This window comes from Anopheles funestus, chromosome 3RL (genome assembly GCF_943734845.2).
Source record: "Anopheles funestus chromosome 3RL, idAnoFuneDA-416_04, whole genome shotgun sequence".
Classification (NCBI taxonomy): domain Eukaryota; kingdom Metazoa; phylum Arthropoda; class Insecta; order Diptera; family Culicidae; genus Anopheles; species Anopheles funestus.
Window position 1 is genome coordinate 25,801,254 of NC_064599.1, and position 20,823 is coordinate 25,822,076.

The 20,823-nt window shown below is 44.8% G+C and overlaps 1 protein-coding gene across 4 annotated transcripts in view; it reads right to left on the reverse strand.

Moving 5' to 3' along the window:
- The window catches only part of LOC125770407 (kalirin), a 61,134-nt gene that overhangs the window by 27,171 nt on the left and 13,140 nt on the right, over window positions 1-20,823 (reverse strand). For all 4 annotated transcript variants that reach the window (XM_049439921.1, XM_049439920.1, XM_049439919.1 and 1 more), the window contains exons 4-6: window positions 15,597-16,259; window positions 12,209-15,509; window positions 11,785-12,113 (exon numbers count right to left, since the gene is read on the reverse strand). In XM_049439921.1, coding sequence (XP_049295878.1) covers window positions 11,785-12,113; window positions 12,209-15,509; window positions 15,597-16,259 — 4,293 coding nt within the window. The remainder of the gene's footprint in view (window positions 1-11,784; window positions 12,114-12,208; window positions 15,510-15,596; window positions 16,260-20,823) is intronic.

Genomic DNA, 20,823 nt, shown 5'->3' on the forward strand with positions numbered 1-20,823 from the left:
CTTCCTTACGCTCGTCTACTAATCCTCACTATAATTGATAACGCGCCTCCATAATCCCGCGGTACGATCGGTCGGCGAAATCGTACCAAAGCAACTCTCATTTTTTTCTGGTAGGATGATGATGATGGTGTTGTTTCGTTCCTTTATTTATACACATCTCCATATCCGCAGTATCGCAGAGCACGTGAAACAACGAACTTTGTGGTGTTGGGGTTTTATTTGTAAAACGGTCGCTCGCGCCGGGCAGAGATTGCCCAAGCCGCCCAACAACACATCCAATAATTCTCCCGCATTCAGCCACCCTCCCTTCTATATCGTTACGTGTTATTGTCGCGCGAAATGGGATTCAATTTGCATGTGCACAGTGTTGTGTGCAAGCGAGTGCAAAGTTTAATCAATTGTCAACACGTTTCGCGTAGTTGTGCTGCGTTTTGGCCGTTGGCAGTTTACCGAGTTCTTCCCTGCTTCCCGGTTGCATGTCGACGGGTGACTGTAATGCAATTATTAGATGCATGTTAAATACGATTGCTGTTTGGGGAGGGTGGAGTGGAAGAGTGCTGGAAAGATATAATTCGATTGTAATAATTATCAATCACATCAGTAGATGCAATATGAGGCATTGCCCTAGCACGGAGGGAGAATGGACGCCCTCATTATGCGTGTGAATAAGCTTAGAAATTGAAAGATCAACACGTTAGCGAACCGCAAATCATTCACTTGCTGGAGGGAATTCTTTTCTGGGGAATTCCAACATTTTAGGTGACTTCATACTCTAGTATCGGAGGGTGCCAGTTACAAATATGACAAGTATGGGAGTGTATGAAATGTCGCAACAGGAACTACCACACCCTCAACTGTGAAATTAAACAACAGGCAGCGTCATTATGCAAATACATCTGTCTTTACGATAACAGTCATGGTCGAGTGGTTACGTGATAAAAGTCATTCTTTGCCTGGGAATATCTATGACCAGAAGAATTATGCAATTTTCTCATTGTTTTGTAAAGATGGTGACTGATATTGAAAAGGCACCATAAATTAAAAAAATCAAATTAGCTATACTTAAAAAATAATAATTACACAAGAATGCATAACACTATCAACGGTGTGTTCCTTACTTTGCGGAAAAATTGAAACGATCCCGGCGAATCGATCGTATGCTGCCGGGCAAGGGTGGCATGCGATGGGACGCTGCTCTGCCGAAACCAGGGTAGAGAAATTTTCCGGCCACTCTTCTTGGTCGAACCGGTCGACGACAGTCCGCCGACTTTGGACGACAAACCGCCTCCATCGCTACCACCGTTGCTTCCACCCTTGTCCACATTGTTGGACGATGCTTTTGACATACTGCAATCCAATCGTCACAATCCACTAAATCCACTGCACCACCACCTTATTTATTTATTCTGTGCACCTCGGGGAGCTGGATCCCGTTTGTTGACGAGAGCATTCGACCACAAACGCCCAGTACATTATTCAACGCAATTGTACGCATTTATTCACACCATTATGCGCTTTTATCGAGGAAGGAAGAACATAACGATGAGTTTTGTGTGGTTTTGTGATATATTTTTTTTGTTAGAAACTCAAAGTTCACTTCGCCGTATTTACGCTACAATCACATGCTTGTACGAAGAATTTAAAACGTAACGCGTGTAACATTCATTCATTTCTAGCTATTTACGCTTGTAACGTTAGTCATTCTTTATGCTCGTTGCTTTACTTTTGTGGACGATGATCATACACTCCCACTGGTGTATGCAAAGCACTTGAAACATATCACACAAAAACACGGCGCACTTTTTTTTAGTAAACTTTAACACTTATCACTTAAATCAACTAGGTTCTGATGATTAACTTAAAGTATGTTCTCACTTGTGTATGTTAGTTCTACGTTTTTGATAAGAAAATATGACACTGGAGAGAGAAAACATATAAATCCTGACCTTGAGTAATATCATACTTTCTCTCGTGATTAATTGTTTATTTCTTGCATCAACAATACATTACTCCTGGTATTACCTATGCTCCACAAATTCTGACTACGAAGTCAAAGTCCTTGAGTAAAAAACGAGGGAAAGTGAAATTGGGAAGACCACCAGAACTCCTCTTCACCACCCCAGCAGAGCCCAATGGAAAAGAGTGAAAATGAGAGTAGTAAATATGAGAGGAATTGTATCGAAGTATAAGTTACGCGCCCATGAAAAAAAGGATTGGTCAGCGAAAGTTCAGGCGTGCGCTACGTCCCAATTAATTATGTCTGAACGCTGGAAAATGCTTTCCATTTTGCTTTTTTTTTCTTACGATCAGAAAGTATTCACATCCCCAAAAAAAGAGGTGCACCAAAAAGGGATGTGGTCATAGAAAGATTTGAACCTATTTCAACCCCTGCCGACGAATATTTCTTTGTGACAAAAATAAAACCGATTCCCGCTCACGGGGGGACTTTTTTTTTTTGAACTCCAAGAGCGGTTCCTACCGGGAGGTTACGTTCAGTTTACGGACGAAGAGTAGTGTCCGTTAATGGAGTCTCGGCATACCGACGCCACGGGTCGGATCATCGCCGGAAAGAGTTTTATGACCAATGTCCTGTGCGTTTTAAATAAAGAAGCATCTACTACTACGACAGGGGCGAATATGTCCAGATGGAATATTTGTCTTCATTTATGGTCGTGACAGGAGACCGAAGAATTTGGGATCAATGAGCGAGAGAATGTCTTTGTGTCCGTTGTTGCTTATATGTGACAAGATTATCGTACAAGCTTACATGTGTTTAGAGTTTAGTTTGTTTTGTTGCAAAAAAGGAACGAAAAAATGCTGTAAATGTCACATTAAGCAACAGTTTTGTGGAATTATTATTGCAGGAATCTTGCTTGTTATTAGTAAACACTGTTCCACCTACTAAATGGGTGTCATTTTGCCTTTCTCCCTAACCTGATTGATGTTTTTTTTTCCAACATTTCTTTTTTGTCACCCATCATCGTCCCATGTGACATGGCTAGACAACAAAGCAATGCAATGCTTTCTCATGGCCACTAAACAACCGTAGTGTTATGTAACCAGCTAACTCAACAGTTCAGCATAAATGGCAGCATACATCGACAGCCGTATGAGGGGGACACATTAAACCAGAGTCTGTGATACGCACCAGTCAAGTTGCCAATCAGAGATGCGGCTCGTCCGCACGTTTTAGAGAGGAATCCCTGTCGTAACCGAGTGCCATACTTTCCAACGTTGAGAGATTTTATTCGACAGCTCCCTGTCAACGACATTCACGTGCCATGGATGTTTGACAAGTATTCTTCTAAATCTTCTCTATTGCCCGGTTGGTGTATTCTCTTGCTCAAGACATTCAAGGTTTCATCCGTAACTGAGACCAGATGTGGAACTGTGATCATACAGTGGTTTACTGACCTACACGCTAGCGTACGTTACCACTTCCATTACCCTTAGTACAGAATACCTCCCTCTAAAGGGGCGAAATGCTTTTATTGTCGCTAGTAAAGGAAAAGAGTCGAGTGGTGATGTTCCTTCCTAACACTCCAACACAACTTCCTTCGCTTGACAAGCAGTTTCTCAGGGAATTTAAATTTTCCCCTCATTCCCTAAGGCACCTGCTTCAACGCTAACCGCTGTAGTAATAAAATTGGAAACCATTTTAAAATCAACAATACGAAACAATTTCACCCAACGGATGTTCGTTCTCCAGACGTTTTGTTTTTGCCATCCCTCCTTTTCATTGGAGGATTTCCCGCAACGCAATGTATGCAATATATCCCAAAACGTTTTCTTCCTTTTGTTTTTGCCTCTCTTTACAATTTGATACTTTTTTTTGTGCGGCTGTATATCTCACGCTTTAATGCCTCATGAATATAACGCACATACAGCAACAACAACAAAAAATCCACACCATTTTCCCATTAATACTGTATGGGGTAAAGGCGATCCTTTCCACCTTCCCTCACTGCTAGGCGTCATCATCTCGTACGTTTTTCCACGGGTGTTTCCTCCCTCCATCTTCTCTCTGTGCCGTTCCCATCCTCCCAATCACTTCTCTCTCTCTCTCTCTCTCTACCGTTGTTACAGTTATAATCACAACAATCTAATTTATGACCAACTCAACTCAAGGGTAATGTTTTCACTTTCCATCGGTCCCCGGTGGCGGAACAAGCTGCTGGCAGCACCAGATCGAGCACGATTCAAGCGATACCCGGGGTGTGTGGTTTGGTGTATGAAAGTATGTGCGCGAATTTTCCGCAGCATCAGGGTCAGTACGGCCAGATATGAGAGGAACCCGCAGGGAACGCGGACGAGACTATTTTGTATATCCGTAAACCGGAGATCAGCGTTTTATGAGATTTTTAATTTTTATCTACCAGAGTAAGGTTTGGGGAGTTTTTTTTATTGCTGGTAACAAAACCACACAGACCACACAGCGATTTCATAGCTGGATTTATTCTGCAGCCAACCAATATAAACAAATTATTCAATTCTTGCTTTCTTGGGTGGTTATCAGTTATTATTAGCTCGTCCTAATCTTCTGTGAAACAATCGATCTTGTTCGATATTATATGAAATATAGCCTGAGGCCATTCTACCGGTTGAAAAGTCAAATCAGTAATGTTCGATTCCTTCACATGACCCGGCTTAAGTTCAAATCTCGCATACAACCCGAATTCTAATGTATTTCAGATATGGATAATTTAAGTCCTTCTCACACAAAGAAAGGTAATAATCCATGATCGACTCTGCCGACTCTGCGTTAGATAACAAGAATAAGAATAAAACTTGAAGCAATTAAACATATAACAATACTCATTGAAAGAGAGAAACTAAGGAAAAGGGCAACAACCCCTTTTCGAAAGCCAAAACTAGGCAATAAGTTAATAAATATGAAACACCTCCACACACACTACTTCTCCTACATTTTAGCACACAATTCATCTCCAACGGTGCGAAATCAATGTGCTCTTGTTGAGAAATTCATCCCATTTATAAGGTTATCAATTATACACATTTCCATTCAAACGTTGAAATCACACACCTCCAACTGATGGGTTTGTTTGTCATTCATTAAAATTATAAACCATTTCGTTTTGGGACAAGGGGGGCTCTTTTCGTTAGATATATACATTGCCCACACGCAACACCTACCTTATGGGTGTGTAGGCGAAAGGGGTGGTTTTTTGTATGAAATATAAACCCTCTACAACATTGGTCAAATTTTCCAACCAACGATACTATCAGTAAAACACCCAACATCAAACAACGTTTCGTTTCTCCACACTGTAGGTGTGGTGGCAAACAATTTGTTGCGTGATGGCGTTTTTTTGCACTTTGGAAAATACTAACCAGCGAAAAAAAAGAACATATTGTAGGTATCAACCTTCGGGGAAGCAAGGTGTTAGTCCGCCCCCCAAAGGGGGGACGCCCGTATGGATCATAATTATTCTCACGAAGGAAAGAAAAAGATCAATGACACAATCGGGGTGACAATTTTTTTTGCTGCCAGCGTGCTTGCATGTTTCCACCTCATTTTAATCCATGTTTAGGCAGGTTCGGTGATGTCGGATTAGCCACACACAATTCCATGAAATGGACACCACGTATACACGTGGTGGTGGGGTGAAACTGGCCATATTTAGAAGTTGAAGTACGGATCACTGAAAACAGCGAGAGCAAAGTGCCAAATGGAATGCTTCGCATTCCCCCCCTTCGGTATCACATAATATCTTCCCTATTTGGAGTGCTTTAAATTTTGAGCAGTTTTTTGTTTCATTATTATGTTGAACACGCTGCTCTGTCGGCTTGTCTCATTTCGTATCAAAACTGGACCAATGTTTTCTTGTGCGTTTCTTGCCCGATATCGGGTACCATCTGTGCAAACAACAAGAAACCCCACTTGAGTGTGCTCTTGGAAGAAACCAACAAAAAAAAAACCATACACGATCGAAGATACAAACAGGCACCGTTTTCTTCGTTAAACTTGCACACACTGGAACACAACGACGTACACAGGTTGGTTTTGCAGTTAAAATTGCGTAGGATTCGAGAGTATGAGGGTATTTGCATTTTTTTTTTGCTTCTCCAAAACAGAGCAAAGATAAAAAAGAAAAAAGCAGGAATAATCAAACGTGGAACCGCACGGCCACATTTGCCATCACCACCACACGAGAGTGTGTGACCTTTTGTTTTTCCCTCCCCTCGGTTTACGACATACTCCCTTTTGCTTCTGGTGGATGGTTTTACATGAGAATTCGATATCACTGTTCGATATCGCATTTGGTCACTTTTTGGCACTGGTGGTTGATTAATTTCCACTACTACCTGTCAAACACGGCAAGATGGATCAAGACAAATTATGTAAAAAGAAAATAATGAAATGACAAAAAAATTAACCCTAACCGTACAGGAGATAGCTAAAAACGAGAAAAAAAACACACGAGATAAAGTTGCACCGATAAGGCGCGGGTGGGGGAAGAAATAGAAATTCGAATGATAGATAAAAAAAAGTAGAAGCATTAGGGAGATTGAGAGAGCGAGACACCGTGAGCAGATGCGAGCGTGGTGTGAGCATCCATAAGGATGAAGGAAAAATCTCGCACGTGAAAATGAGAGTCCAATTTATGCGTGTGTTGTCGTGCGTGTGTCGGGGAAACGCCGGGAAAATTAAAGAAAAATCTTACTCAAAGAAAGGGGGGAGAGGGATTGAAAGGAGGCACTAGGGCGGGGTGGTAAGTGTGTTTGCTGGTGGTCAATCAAGTAAGTAGCGCGAGATGGTGGTAACACCATTGCCGTTTGCTTTTAATGCCGTATGTTTAAACTTTTCTTCTGCGGCGCAAGAATTGACGCCTAAAAAAAGCGGTAAAGCGCATCACTATCATATCTTCATTGCAATTGTCACAACATTTTTTTTGGGGGGAGGCATAAGAGAAAATATTCTCCTCCCACTCGGTACTGTTTTTCGTATGGCCCCCCCCATACACGAGCACACCTATTTAAATCTCGTTACATGCACGACCAGCGGACACGGTCGCGATGAAGCGGAATTAAATTCACACCAATATTTGCTTCTGGCGCAGTGTGTACCCATTTCACCTAACCGAGGGGGGGTTTGTTCTTTTACTGATACACTTTTATCTTATTTCAACATCCAATCAGCACACACACGCACACCGCACAAACACAAGTACATAGAAAATCGGCGATGGTTCACTTCACCGTATCATGCCTTACACAACCATGTTTTGTGATGCTTGGTGGTATCTTGTGTAATTCTCTCAAGGGCTCTATAATTTGAAGACTTTTGCTTTCCAAATTTGTCACAACCGCAGATTTGCTTTGCTCAATTGTTTCGCGAGGTATCCCTTTCATTTTGCGGGGGGGGAAACTTCTTTTTTTCCGTTGAAACAACTAATTTGTACATAGCTGGCCAACCATCGCACCGCGTCTTCTCTCTGTTCTCTGTTGTTTGGCTGCAACACCACCATCCATGACCTCCGAGAAAGACAAATTTTGGGTGGAGAGCACCGTACAGCGAAGCACCGAATATGCAGGATAATGTAACTGTGAAGCGATCTACACACGGACGACGACGCAGCATCCGCGCCTAAATCCTACACACGCTAAAGAAAATCCGCTCACGGTTCACGGTACCGCGGCGCACACACGGTTCGCCATCGCGCCAACCTTGCAAACCTGGCCTGGCGTTCCCTGGTCTGCGACCGTTTGCGAACCGCGGCGAAAGCAACCGCTCGTACATAGCTCTGCGGACGCACTGATTTATGGCCACACAATGGTGTTCGGTGGTCGATGCTTGATGTCACTCACTCACGGGCGGTGCGACGGTAACGACATTCACGATGGTAGCCGCGCGCTAACTGTGTGTGACCGCTCTGCGAGAAACGAAGCCAAACCGTACACTAAAACTACGCGTCGGTTTCGATCCCATCGCATAATGCTCGCGAGGGAACTCTCGCGCGCTCTCACACGCTGGGGAGACCCCCGCGCATTGGGGTAGTTGAGATATTACGATGTTTTGGGGATGTACTTATCAGCATTGTAACGTACATAACGCATATCATTCTCTCTCTCATTACCCTCTCCAGATTCGTATCTCAGCACAACGATCATAGGAGAGATGGCGCGCGTTTTTACATCGCGAGTAGTAGAGTACCATCGTGTAAAGAGATGATCCTTTTTTTATGCTCCAGGATAACGTACCGCGGTAGATTCGCGTGCGTGGGAGCTCCAATGTTGGCTCCAATCGAACTCACCGCTCTCGTACGACGATCAGTGTAACTCTGGACGTGAGATTTGCAGCCCGAAGGATATGTTTGGTAGGTGACCAGGTGTAGGGAAAAACATTGGGGAAGGAATAAAGTGTCCCCGGTGTTCACTAGCGCAAAATGATAAACGGACGATGTTGCGTTAGCTGTTCCGTACTTCAAACTTTTAGCTCTCGTGAGCTTCGTTACGAAATGTGAGATAAAGGTTTCGTCGGCAGAGAGAATTCACGATGGCCAGCGTAAATCCCACCCAAGATCGGGCACTTCGGAAAAAACAGCCACAGGTTCATGCGTTTGGTTCACTAAAAAGAGGGGAACAACATAATGAATATGGAGATGCTTTATGTTGGCACAGCAGAACCATCGTTTCAGTTCGAAGCCTTTAAGTAGTAGACGCACTTAGTGTTTTGTTAGACATATTTAATGTTCAAAACTTGCTTGAAAGCATTTAACATTACTTTTTTGGATAAATTAGAATTATATTAGTGATTGCTGTCTTTATCATGTTAAGCTTTGTTTTATCTAATTCGACTTGAACGATTTTACAAACTTTCATAACATAGTTTGAATGTTTATTTTTGTCTTCGTTTTTACCTTTCAATGAAAAACAATTTAAAAAGAACACCATTGTGTATCTCCCTTCTGCAATCCACTAAAGATTAGTGCTTTAGTCTACCAGAAAGCAAGGGCACGGTACGATGATACAAACAGTTCACCGGCCACCGTTAAACAACAATGGATGATGATGCTGGAAATTGGAAGATTCTTCGTTCACGAAACCGGCTAGCTAGAAGTTAGTTTGCCAGGTTCTGCTTACCAGCTTGACAAAACTGATTTCTTGGAAAAGATATCGAGCGTACGAAGAAGGATACTACGGCAAACAAACCGCTGACGATGTTAAGCCACTGAATGCTTCTTGCTTCTTTGCACTCTGCGCCTTTTCCTTTTGCTAGCATGACTGGTATCATCTTACGTATACTCTTGAAAGGTTTTTAGTACTCAAGTGCACATTAAAAACTTTAAGCACAATCTTTACTTTAGCATCTTCTGTCAGATCAGGCCAGATTTTTCCTCTATTACCCTGCTTTGCTTTATCTCGTTAAAATACTGTTACATCATTATGTGTTGCATAGTATTGGATGTGAGGTTATTAGCTAAACAAGCTACATTTCTGTTTCGTGTAAATAAGGGAAAGAAAGTATATAAACAGCTTAACAAACTACTGGAAATTTCAGTTTAAAAACATGTTTGGTCAAACTACTGAAACTTGCAGTCGTGTAACGTAGATACAAGAATTCTCAAACATTTCCCTGGAACCTGAAACAGTGATTGGATGATCACCAGGAAGTCTAGTATGGTAACGCCTTACCAAAGAAATAAACCAAAAAAAAACACGAACACACAAAACACATAACCTCGCAAAACATTTTCGCACGTATACGCGGCTAGCCGATTCGGTGAGATTCTTCTCCGAGAGAAGCTGCCGAACTGCCGTACCAGGCGGTTCCAGATAACGTGGAGATATCACACAAAATCAACAAAAACAAAGCGTGAGAGAAAGAGAATCGGAAGAAAGCGAAAGAGAAGGTCGCGAAAGCATCAAAGCTGGCGGCCAACATAAAACAGAGAAAAAGGATTACGACCAGCTTGCTGGTGAGAACGAATAAGCAAAGCAAGACAACCAGCGTAGAAAGCCACTCCACCAGCTTGCCACTGTCACAGAACAGAGATAGATGAGTGTCGGAACTAAACTCACAACAACAAAAAAAAAGAAGTATGTCCTTGGATCACACTGAGATGATAAAATTATTATGTAATCGGCAACGCGCCCAATGCATTCCCTTCTCCTTTCGCCTTCAAATCCTTCAAGCATCTATTTGTTGCTTCTATTCCCGACAACAAAAGCCGTACAAACGCAGCATGATGTTATCCGTCAACGTAACGTTCCTTCATGGAGGCGCCTGGTTGTTCATAGAAAAATATTTAAAATTATCTTTTTTTTCAACAAATAGTTTGTCAATAAATTCACTGTTATTTTATAACATTTCAAGTTTTTAGCATGACTCGGCTCGGTTCTGCTCAATCTCACCGACAGCCGAACAACTCACCAGCGGTCAACATTAATTCCCAGCGCGTCTCTCATCACACGGAGCAATTAAGTAAAAATCACAAATCCGCCAAACAAACCGCGAGAAGGCAGCAACTACCCGCCACTTCCGTTGCCGCAGTCGTTCTTTCTTTCCCTTCCCGCTACTGTAACCAGCATGACTTTAACAACACGCACCTCCATCCGCGTTCTTCCAGTGGTGTCCATTTAATTCTTGACTTCGTCTTGCTTTCGACGCATGCTCATCAAATCGAGTCACCGGCAGCGCCACAATCTAACATATCCCGTCGACGTCGTGTGTGTGTGTTTGTGTACATCCCACTGTTGCATGCTTCGTGCTGTTCGTACCATTCCTTTGCCTGTTACTATCCATATGCTTCATTTTTTTCACACTCCCAAGCACTGCTTTTTCAAGTGTCCGTGCGGTGACGGCGTTTGTTTTTCCCCAAACCATAGTAGAACAGTCAACATCTTTGGCAAGATTTTTCGCCTTCATGGATGAATTTCGTTCGTTCCATCCTGCTGTGCTCTTGAGCCGTTCGACGGCGTTTGCCTGCAGTTAGGTGACGCTGTGGTCCCTCTTCTTCCCAACGCCCTGACCAAGAACAACACTTGAATGAGAACAGGATTCATTATAACACCCTTGAAACTCATTATGAAATCGTGCCGTCGACAGTTGTCTCTTTGAGCTGAAGAAGAGACGTTTTGTTTTTTTACATTCGAATGATGTTTTAAAAAAAACGGATGATACATTTATGCTGCATTCATATCGCTGTGTTTAGTAAAGCAAACATCGTTCTCAGGAATCCAGATGCTGGAGAGAAGATGATTTAGTTTTCGTTACACAGAACCGAAAACAATCACTTCCTATTCATGTTTAAGATAACGTCTCCTCCTCCTCCTTATGCAGGGAAAAGAGACAACAATGCAGGGAAAAGAGAGTTGCTCCATCCTGCCTCATCAACAGTTGTGAGATTGAAAACATCACATTCCAATGTTGGCATAAGGTTTGCTACCGTGTTGTGATCCTTCTGCCTAAGGCAAACCAACGCGTGGAATAATGAGCTTGACAGAATAAATCAAACTTAGCATCTTTTCGCAGCTGATGTGGCTGTTACTGTCAGATTTATGTATTCCTTTCTTTTTCCTGTAACTATTTATAGCCAGCATAATGGACAAAGCTGCTAAGACATTAATAGCATAGTTTCTACCCATTACGTTGGAAGGGCTGTTGGAAGAAAAGTTCCTAATTAAGATAACATTCTTACCGAGTGGTACTAGCAATGACGTTCCTCCCATAACAATTCATTAATATGCTTCCTTGCACTAATTTGACGGTAAAGCTGGTTCGTAGTTTTACATAATTACTGTACACAAGTTTCCACCTACCTTCTCACTGTCGGTCGTGTTGCCGGACCCGAAACTTGCCAGGGAACTTCCATCCTGATCGTTATCGTTCAGCGTATCATCTATGTCCTTCGATAGCCGCTGGCCCAAGTTCTTGCCACTGACCTTGGCCGGGGATTTTAGCAACGAGAACGAAGTGCCTGAGAAGTACGTCTCCTGCATGACCTCGCGCATTCGCTTCACCCACAGCTGCTTCGTTTCGAGGCTATTTGCCTTCAGCACGATGCGATAATCGGACAGGATTGGTGCACGCCCGGTCCAGATAGCAAACTTGCACTCATCCCCTTCGATGTGTTCCGTTACGCCGAAATCTGCAATAAAAACACACACACATCAACAAACAATTACACAATTACGTTTGATTTCGCGATCGACATATCGTTTGAAATGGTTGGTAATCACTTACCAGATGTTAACAATTTGTTTTTATAGATGTACTTCACAGTACCATTGGTGTCTTTGACTTCCTTGGAGAAAAGAATGTACAGTTCGAACAGAAACACATGCCGCTCGCGTCCTTTCTTTATCAGTATTTGCTTTGTGTCCCACACGAGGAACGAGTCCTGCAGCACGACATCGCCTAAATTTTGGATCGGCATGTCGCACTGCTCTAGCAGCGACAGGTGCATTACATCGTTCGCTTTCTTCGGCACGTTCAGCATCACCTCCAGCCCGTCCTTGATTTCACCCTGACCCTCGTCACAGCATGACTGCAAATCCTTGAGCAACAGCTGATACTTGGTGATGCGCTGCACCGGCTTGATCAGGTACGCCGGTAGCGAATGTTCGAGCTTGTGTTTGCGCTGCACCTCCTCAAAGTACGTACCACCGTGCTGCACCATGTAATCCATCGATTGTGGTTTGTTCTGACAGTAGTGCACGTACATGTCGAACTTTGTGGCCCACGTCACGAAGCAATGCCCGACGTCCTCGGGCATTGTTTCATACTTTTCTAGCTCGCGCAGGAAGATTTTTTCATGAAACTGAAAGATATCTTCGATGTTCGCGAACAGGATGTGCTCCTTGCCGAGCAAGTTGGGAGGCACCTGCTGGCCGCTCTTTAGCTCGCGCAGAAACACGTTGATGCACGTGTCCAGATCCTTCACATAGGTACGCTCTGTTTGCAACAGTTCCGCCATGATGAATTCCTTTTTACGCGCCGATTTGCGCTTCTCTTCGTTTATTTCTTTCTGCACCGCTCCTACCGCTCCTGGGCCAGCAGCCGCAGCATTCAGTTTAGTTTCCAACGATGGATCCGAATGTCGATACTCTAATACCGAGCCTCCGGAACCGGTTCCAGACGTACCGGTGGAGCTTGTCGAACAAGGACCACTGCCGCCGTCCCCACCCAGGCCGGCACCCGGCACGGGCGATGCGCCCACTGCAATTACGCTCGAATACGATCCGGCCGATGAGATGCCTGAGCTGGAGTTAACCGAGGAAATGGATCTGCTAGCGTTAAGACTACTGTTACTACTATTATTACTGCTATTGCTACTGCTAAGGTTATTGTCATCCTGTTGCTGTATGATACCAGGTAGGCCTAGAGATTTTTCGAGATTTGATCGGTAAAGCTCCATCCGCTGGCTAAAGTCCTTGTAACGATAGTCGACCGTCGCAACCCATTGTTTAATCGAGCTGGCGTGTGCATGACCCTTCTCAACGAGCGTATCTGCCAGCTGAATTAGCAGCTTCACCCGCTCACGCGTTTCCTTTGCCGTGCTCTTGAACTCGTTGTGCTCGCGCAGCAACAGTTCCGATTCTTCACGGCTCGAACAAAGCTTATTTTTGCGCGACGACAGGTAGGCCTCGCCGGTATCGTGTATCCACTCGATTGCCTGTTTAGCCGAGCGTTCGAAAAGCACAAACTGCTGACACTGGTCAAGCCGCTTCTTGCGCTGCGTCCAATACTCCAGCACCTGCGTTTCCTGTGCGAGCAGCTTCTCCAGAATCGATTTCACTCGCGACTCACTGTTCACCGTCGTTGAGTTGACGTGGTAAAACTGTAGTGAACGATTCGCATACTTCAGAAACGTTTCTGCCGTTCGACGGGCCAGTGTACACGCCTTCAGAAATGCTTCCTTCTGTTCCTGATGTTTCGAGATCAGCTGCACAATCTGTTGGCCTTTATCTGTCGAACCACCACCACCACACCAATCCTCCTCACGGCGGTATTCTTTCTCCAGACTATCGAGTACGCTGCACACCTGTTCGGCTGTTTTGAAAAAGTTCTGTGAAGCCGTCACCAGTTTGTGCCGCTCCTCGGCACACGTCACCAGCTTCTGCCATTTCTTCGTCACATCCTCCGCAATGTCTTTGATGCTCTGCGGATCGTAATGGTTCGCGTTCATAAGCGCATCGGCACGGTACTTCACCTGTACGGCAGACGTGTGCGTACGCTCGATCGCAACCTGAAACTGTTCGTGCTCTTTCCTAAGCTGTTCCGCCTCCTGGAAGTTGTTCGGTATCGAAAAGTTCGCCATAAGCATTGCTTCACCATTGCGGATCCACGAGATCACTTGGTTGGCATCGTTCTGGAAGTGGCACAGCTGCATCGACTGTTCCAGCTTGATGCGTTTCGCTTCCGCCATATCTTCCAGATCGAGCTCGCGGTCGTGCAAAAATTCCAACAAACACTGCACCCGTGTCTGGGCTGTATGGTTCGCGTCTGCCATGATCAGTAGCCCGGATGATTCGAATAGTTGCATCAGTTCGTGTCCCTGATTGATCACCTGATACGTCGTCGTTTGCATCTGATTGACCGACTCATTGTGCAACCGAAGGAACTGTTCCGTCTTCTGGAAATCGCGCGACACTTCGGTATGCTGCAACTCTTCCGACCACATCTCGAGCTGCGACGAAACTTCCAGCGCATCTCGTTCGAAGATGCGCAACCGCAAGTACAAATCGATCTTCATGCGCCGCGTCTGCCAGAGACCTTCGAGATCGAGCCGATTCTTTTGGATGCGATCAAGCGCATTCTGTACGGCCGTTAACGAACCTGAGCTATCTTCTTCCTCGATCGCACGCAGCTCCTGCAGCAGAGCTTCACCCTGCGCGATTGCTTGCATGCACGTTTTGAGTGTGTTTTCTTCCTGCTCTTTGCATTGCTCCAGCATACGCTCTGTACCCTCCAAATGTTCATTGGCAAGCTCGAGCGATTCTTCGTTCGTCACTTCCGCGTGCAACTGTTCCTGCCAGGCGGATATTTCCTTCTCGTTCGAGTAGAATACCACCGCCAGATCCAGGCGCCTTCGCCGCTTCTCTACACGCTCCGCAAATGAGGCCACATTCGTTTCAAGCTCCTGTGCTACGGAAAATATCTCCTGCGGTGACACCTCGCCCGAACGAGCGAGCTCTTCCGCAGCTGCCAACAGCTTTTCCGCGTTTCGGTAGGTATTTTGAGCGACATTTTCGAAGTGCTCGTGGCTCGTTTGGTAAATGCGTGCCTTCTGCAGGCTCTTGCCGATGCCTCTATTCTTTCGCAAAAACACATCACCATGGTTCTGTAGCCAGTCCAGCACCTGCTTTACATCCTCCTGGAACAATCGTAATGCGAGCTTCTGATGTAGCCGCAGTTTACCCGCGTGCCATTTGCTTTCGAGCGCACGGTGATGTCCAAGTATTTGATGTATCACTGCAAGTACGTGCGACGCACCTTCACTATAATCCGCCGCCGGATTGCCACCGTTAAAATGAGAATTGTCCTACAAAGAGAGCCGAACCGGTGGGGGGTTAGTGTCAGTACATATTAAATGTTGGAAAAAGGTATTAAAAAAACAATTTTTGCTTACATTTTTCCTAGTGTTTACAATCGGTGGCTGGTTGCAAACTTGTACCAGATGGTCAAGCTGATACAGCAACTTTTTGCTGGTGGAGTGTACCTCCGTGTACGCCTGGCACATGGCTTCGTACAGCGACTGATGGGTACCGATCGCCGTTTCAAGACTTTCCACATTCGTTGGTGTTGGTATCGTTGCCTCACAGGCTGCGGCCCAACTACTAACACTCTCCGTGTACTGTTCCGCCTTATGATGGAACACGACGGATAGCGTCAACACAGCCGTCCGCTCGTCCAGCGTCGTGACGAAATCCTTCCACGTCTTGTCCAACCGGGCCGCCAGCGTCCGTATGTGTGCCGCAGCATAATGATTGCCCTCGTACAGACGAGCGGCAACCGCTAATATTCGATTTATGTTAACACACACGTTGCGAGACGTTATGGCAAAGCGTTGGTGTTCCTCCTGCAGATTTTTGGCTATCGCATAGTTATGACCGATCTCGACGTACGTCTCCTGAAACACGTCCCGGTTGTGCAGGATCCAGTCGAACATTTTCTCACAGTCCTGCTCGAACAGCCGGAGCTGAAAGCACTGGTCAAGCTTCGTTTTGCGATGCTGCCACAAGTTCAGGAGCTGCTGTTGGGCATTCCGCGTCGTTTCGAGTTGTTGCAGAACCTGAAACGAGAACAACCGGTATTAGGAAGCTTTAAACATTGACGGAGGGTGTAAATGATTTTTGATTATTTCCCAGCAAAGCAACATTTATGCTACCGAAATGTTTCGAAAGAAATCGTAACAAACATTAGAAGTAATTAGGCAAGATGTATTGTGCTTGTACCTCTGACCCATATGCGGGATCAATTTAAATACAATTAACCCAGACAACCTAGACCTGTGTCGGTGGTCATATATACGACCGGTACCTGCGCGCCAGCTTCATGCAGACAAATCCTACAAAGCACAGACACAAATAATAGTTTTATGATAGCCTATAAATAGCTGAGAGAATGAAGAAGCCAACCTTAACTTAGACGGCAAAACAGGTTTGCTGCTGGCTAACGTAGAAACGAAGGAAAACTTCGCCACAATTCAATTGACCCAGGCCAACATACCGTCTACTTTCACTGATGCGATTATGAGAGAAAAAAAGTGAGAACATTCCCTCGCTAAAACCTTACCCCATTTGCTCGATTCTTAGCCAGCTTTTGCAGAAGATTTTGAACGTTACAGACTTTACAAATTGGATTACATGTGACAATATTCGTTTAAAACGTTTTATTGTCGAGCCCCTGGAAGCAAAACACAAAACGGCTGGGGAAGCAAAACATCATTAACCACTGCTGTGGACACAATTCGGTAGTGTTTTGTTAAAATACCAAAAAAAAAGGCCAAACACATCATTTCATCACGGTCAAAACGCAATGGTGCAAAATAACATTGTCCCAAAGTCAACGTTTGTCCTTCGCCAAAAGCGTGCAAACTTTTTCGACAAAGTGTAAAACAATATCGTTCGGTCTTGTTGTCCTCTATCGTTGTTGCTTATTTGTGCATTCCATTGGAAACAATGGTACGGTACAATATTTCTCCCTGTTTTGCCTATTTGCTTCCCAACTTCCCGGATGGATACATGAGTTTCCTGTGTAATGTCGTTTCGACTGTGTCTGGGCAAAAATCTGGGCCAACCACCACCACCTTAACCACCACCCCATCCGGCCTTACTAACACATCCCTCCAATTGAAACCATTTTTGTCCCAGGGGAGCGATATGTGAATTTAAGAAGGCTTTCGTTTGAAAGAAAAACAATCGTGTTGAATGTTTTCTGTTATTGAAAAAAATAAATACGCCAGTCCCTCTCGGAAGAAGAACCACAACCTGCTGCCGAGTATAGACCGGCCATCATGGCACAAACCCATCCATTAAATCCCACTCCGGGTCGAATGAATTTCTCTAGGTTCTGCTATCACACGACCACAACACACACGTATCGAGTTTCTGCTGCAGCAAGCATAAGAGGCCATGCCATTCTTCTTCGTTGCGATCTGACGATAGAATTTCAGATAAACATTGTACAATGAGAAGCAAACGGTGACGCGGTGAGATAAAAATTAAGCGACGATTAAGAAGCTGCCACACCCACCCATTTCCTCCACCGATGATCCTCCGCCTTTTGCACGAGAATCATTAGTTGATCGTCACTTTGTTCCCGGTTCGTGTATTGGGCGGTTTTAGTTCCGGTGGACGGAAATCACTAAAGTGCGAGAAGGAACACCGAAACGTATCACGCCACACAAATGCCGTGTTCATTATTGCTTCCAAGCTCGAGGCACGGCAATTATAGTTCCACCCACCCACCTTTCCGAAGACAGGTCCAAGACCTTTTAATTATAGTGCCAGCAGATTTTTAGCATCAACGATACTTTTGGCGTGCGCGCGTACGGCGTTCCCTCCTTCTGCATCATCATGTCCCCCATTCCACCCAGCCGACCGAATGCAGGAAAATGGGTGTAAAATGGAAAACGCTCGTGAAAGCATCTCACCGCCAAAATTGATTAGATAATTTCCACTATTTTCCAACCGGTGGCTCACCGAAGCGAAGGTGATGGTGGTGGTGAGATCTTTTTTTTTCATCTCGTCCCCTTCATCTCGAACCTTGTTTTACAACCTGCGACACAACGCAACACACACAGACCTTTTTTCCATTTCTATTTCATTCTTTCTTTTTTTTTGTTTCCCCACCCTCTCGTACAGTAAAGGTGTGCATAACGCCTTTTCCCGCCGTGCATTTTAAATGTGGTGCCAACAGTGGGATCGACTCTCGGTGCGCGAAATGTCGATATGGTCGAGATGTTTACTCGTGCTCGGCCACTATTTAACGGCAGCACCCCGCTACAGCACATAATAACCGTAGCCGTGCGCGAAGATGCAGCGAGTGAATGGCTGTGATTAAATCGGCGAATTAATTGCCATCACTTTTGATGAATAAACAACGAAAAAGTGAAACTCTTAGGCACGATGGCTGGGTATATTTTACCAACAAACAAGCTAACCGGTGCGGCTTTAAAAGCCGCACTTACAACGGAAAACCCCGTACCGAACATCGAACAAAACGGACGGTTTTCGTGCGTTTGATGGCGAGTTTTGCGTATTTCGATCCTTCCAGCCTTCGGTTTCTGTGCGTGAAGGGCTTTTGATGAGGGGTGGGGGTAGGGCTTGTGCTAACGAGACATCTGTGCTTTTGGGGCTGCAGAGGGTGAAAATCGATCGAAAGCTTCCACATTGAATCGTTGGGTAGTTTAGTCTTTCACACCAATTTTCTCTAAAAATAAAAAAAGACAAGTGAGAGTTTGCTTTTCCTTGCCCATTAAAGAAAAATTGCTGCTCTTCGCCTAAATTGTTGTAACTTGTGGAAAAAAAGAAAATGTTTCAATCACTGATGTAACGTAAAAAAGGATAATGGATTTAACTTTCCTCACTTGTGCAATTTTTGAGACCAGATGGAAGCAACATTTCTTCATAGTCAGCCTTCTACACGATGCTAACTATCCTCAGTCTAACATAATGCATCTTTTGTTTTCTAATTCTTACGAGATTAAGTAGTTTAAACAGCTACTTACGATGCCGTCATTCCCCGTTCAACCGCAAGGTTTGTATTAAATTCCCCTTTGCCGAAACCGAACAGACCGGATATTGCATATCATTGCAACTACGCCACCAAACTCGACATGAGCCAAATCTCCCCCTCCGACCACATTCTCCATGGATCTTCGATTTCACGGTTGTGGTTCTGTTTAACGTATGCATCGCAAGTCGTAATACCATCGTAGGAAAGCACCGCCAGCAGGGACGGGACTGATTAATATCGGTAACTCACACGGCCGGTACAGAATCACACGGCGTTAACGAACAGAAAATAGAAACATTACACACAACCAGCTCCGATGTGCCGCCCCTCTCTCGCTGGGGATCCGCGACGAAAGAATACAAACAAAAATCCGATAGAAATGAAAGAATGGAAAAATGCCACACATAGCAGAGAAGTGTGTACGATGTTTATGATGATGGTATGATTTTTGTGCCTCATTGTTTACACTTCGTTTTTTTTGGGGGGTGCTTCTCGTCTCGTATCCTTCTCGTAGCCATTGTACAGTAGCAGCAGCAACGGCATTGACGAGCATTGCTTCACCGTGTCCGGTCTATGCACCCCCTGCTGCAAACATATGGGATGAAAATGGACACAATGTGCGATGATCCTAACGCATCATCAATAGACGTCGCGCGTCGGAAGATTAAAAAATAAGACCGGACGGTAATAACGTTTTATGACCGCAACGAAACATTTGCTGTTAAGAAGTGCTCAATACGGACGGTTCTCCTTCTCCCTCTCTTGCTGTCTGGGTAGGTGAACACAAATCTTACAAACAAAAGAAATGACTCAGCTGTTGCTCAGCAGTGGCAAACAGCGAAGGAACCGATCCAACGACACCGCAGCTGTCTGGTCGAAAGGCTATTCGGAAATCTAAACGAACCGTCGCTCTGCCGCGTCTTTGCCGGGTCAGACAATTCCCAGAGCAATACGCTTACTCCGTCACTGCCGGCCGACTGCCGGGACGACCGAGCAGAACTTCATTACGCAAATTCGATGCGCTTTGTTGAGCAATTCGACCGACGAAAAGAGTTTTTGGTCGAAAACCGTTCCGTCCGTGGGCGAAGGGTGTACATAGTGAAAAGTTTTCAACCATCAACCACCATCAAGTTGAAAGTGAAATTATTACGTACTTCTGTTACGCACAGTACAGATTCATTCACACCGATCGGTGTCCCAACACCGTTGGCGTTGAGCTATTTTGTCGAATGTGTTTTCCCAAGCAGAACGCATATCTGAACGGATTTTGTGAATGAAACAGACACATGCAATGTAATCCGCCCATGTAGCACTCACTTGTTGGCAATAAAATAATTCACCCATTAAACGTCGACCGAGCGTTCACACGAAACTGCCCCTCGAGCGGACGCATTATATCGGAAGAGATTTACTTTGCTTTTACGCTTATTTACGGATCGATAAGTTTCCGTTCCTAGGCTAGGGGGGCGATACGATCAACTCTTTGATGCGTAACAAGCATACCCGAGAGAAGCAGACGTCCCAGAAACAACAATGACCCAATTATTTTCGGCGATCGTACTTTCGATTGCGTCCTGGTTGTTTGCTTCCGAAAGGAAACTTGTAAACAAGTCGTC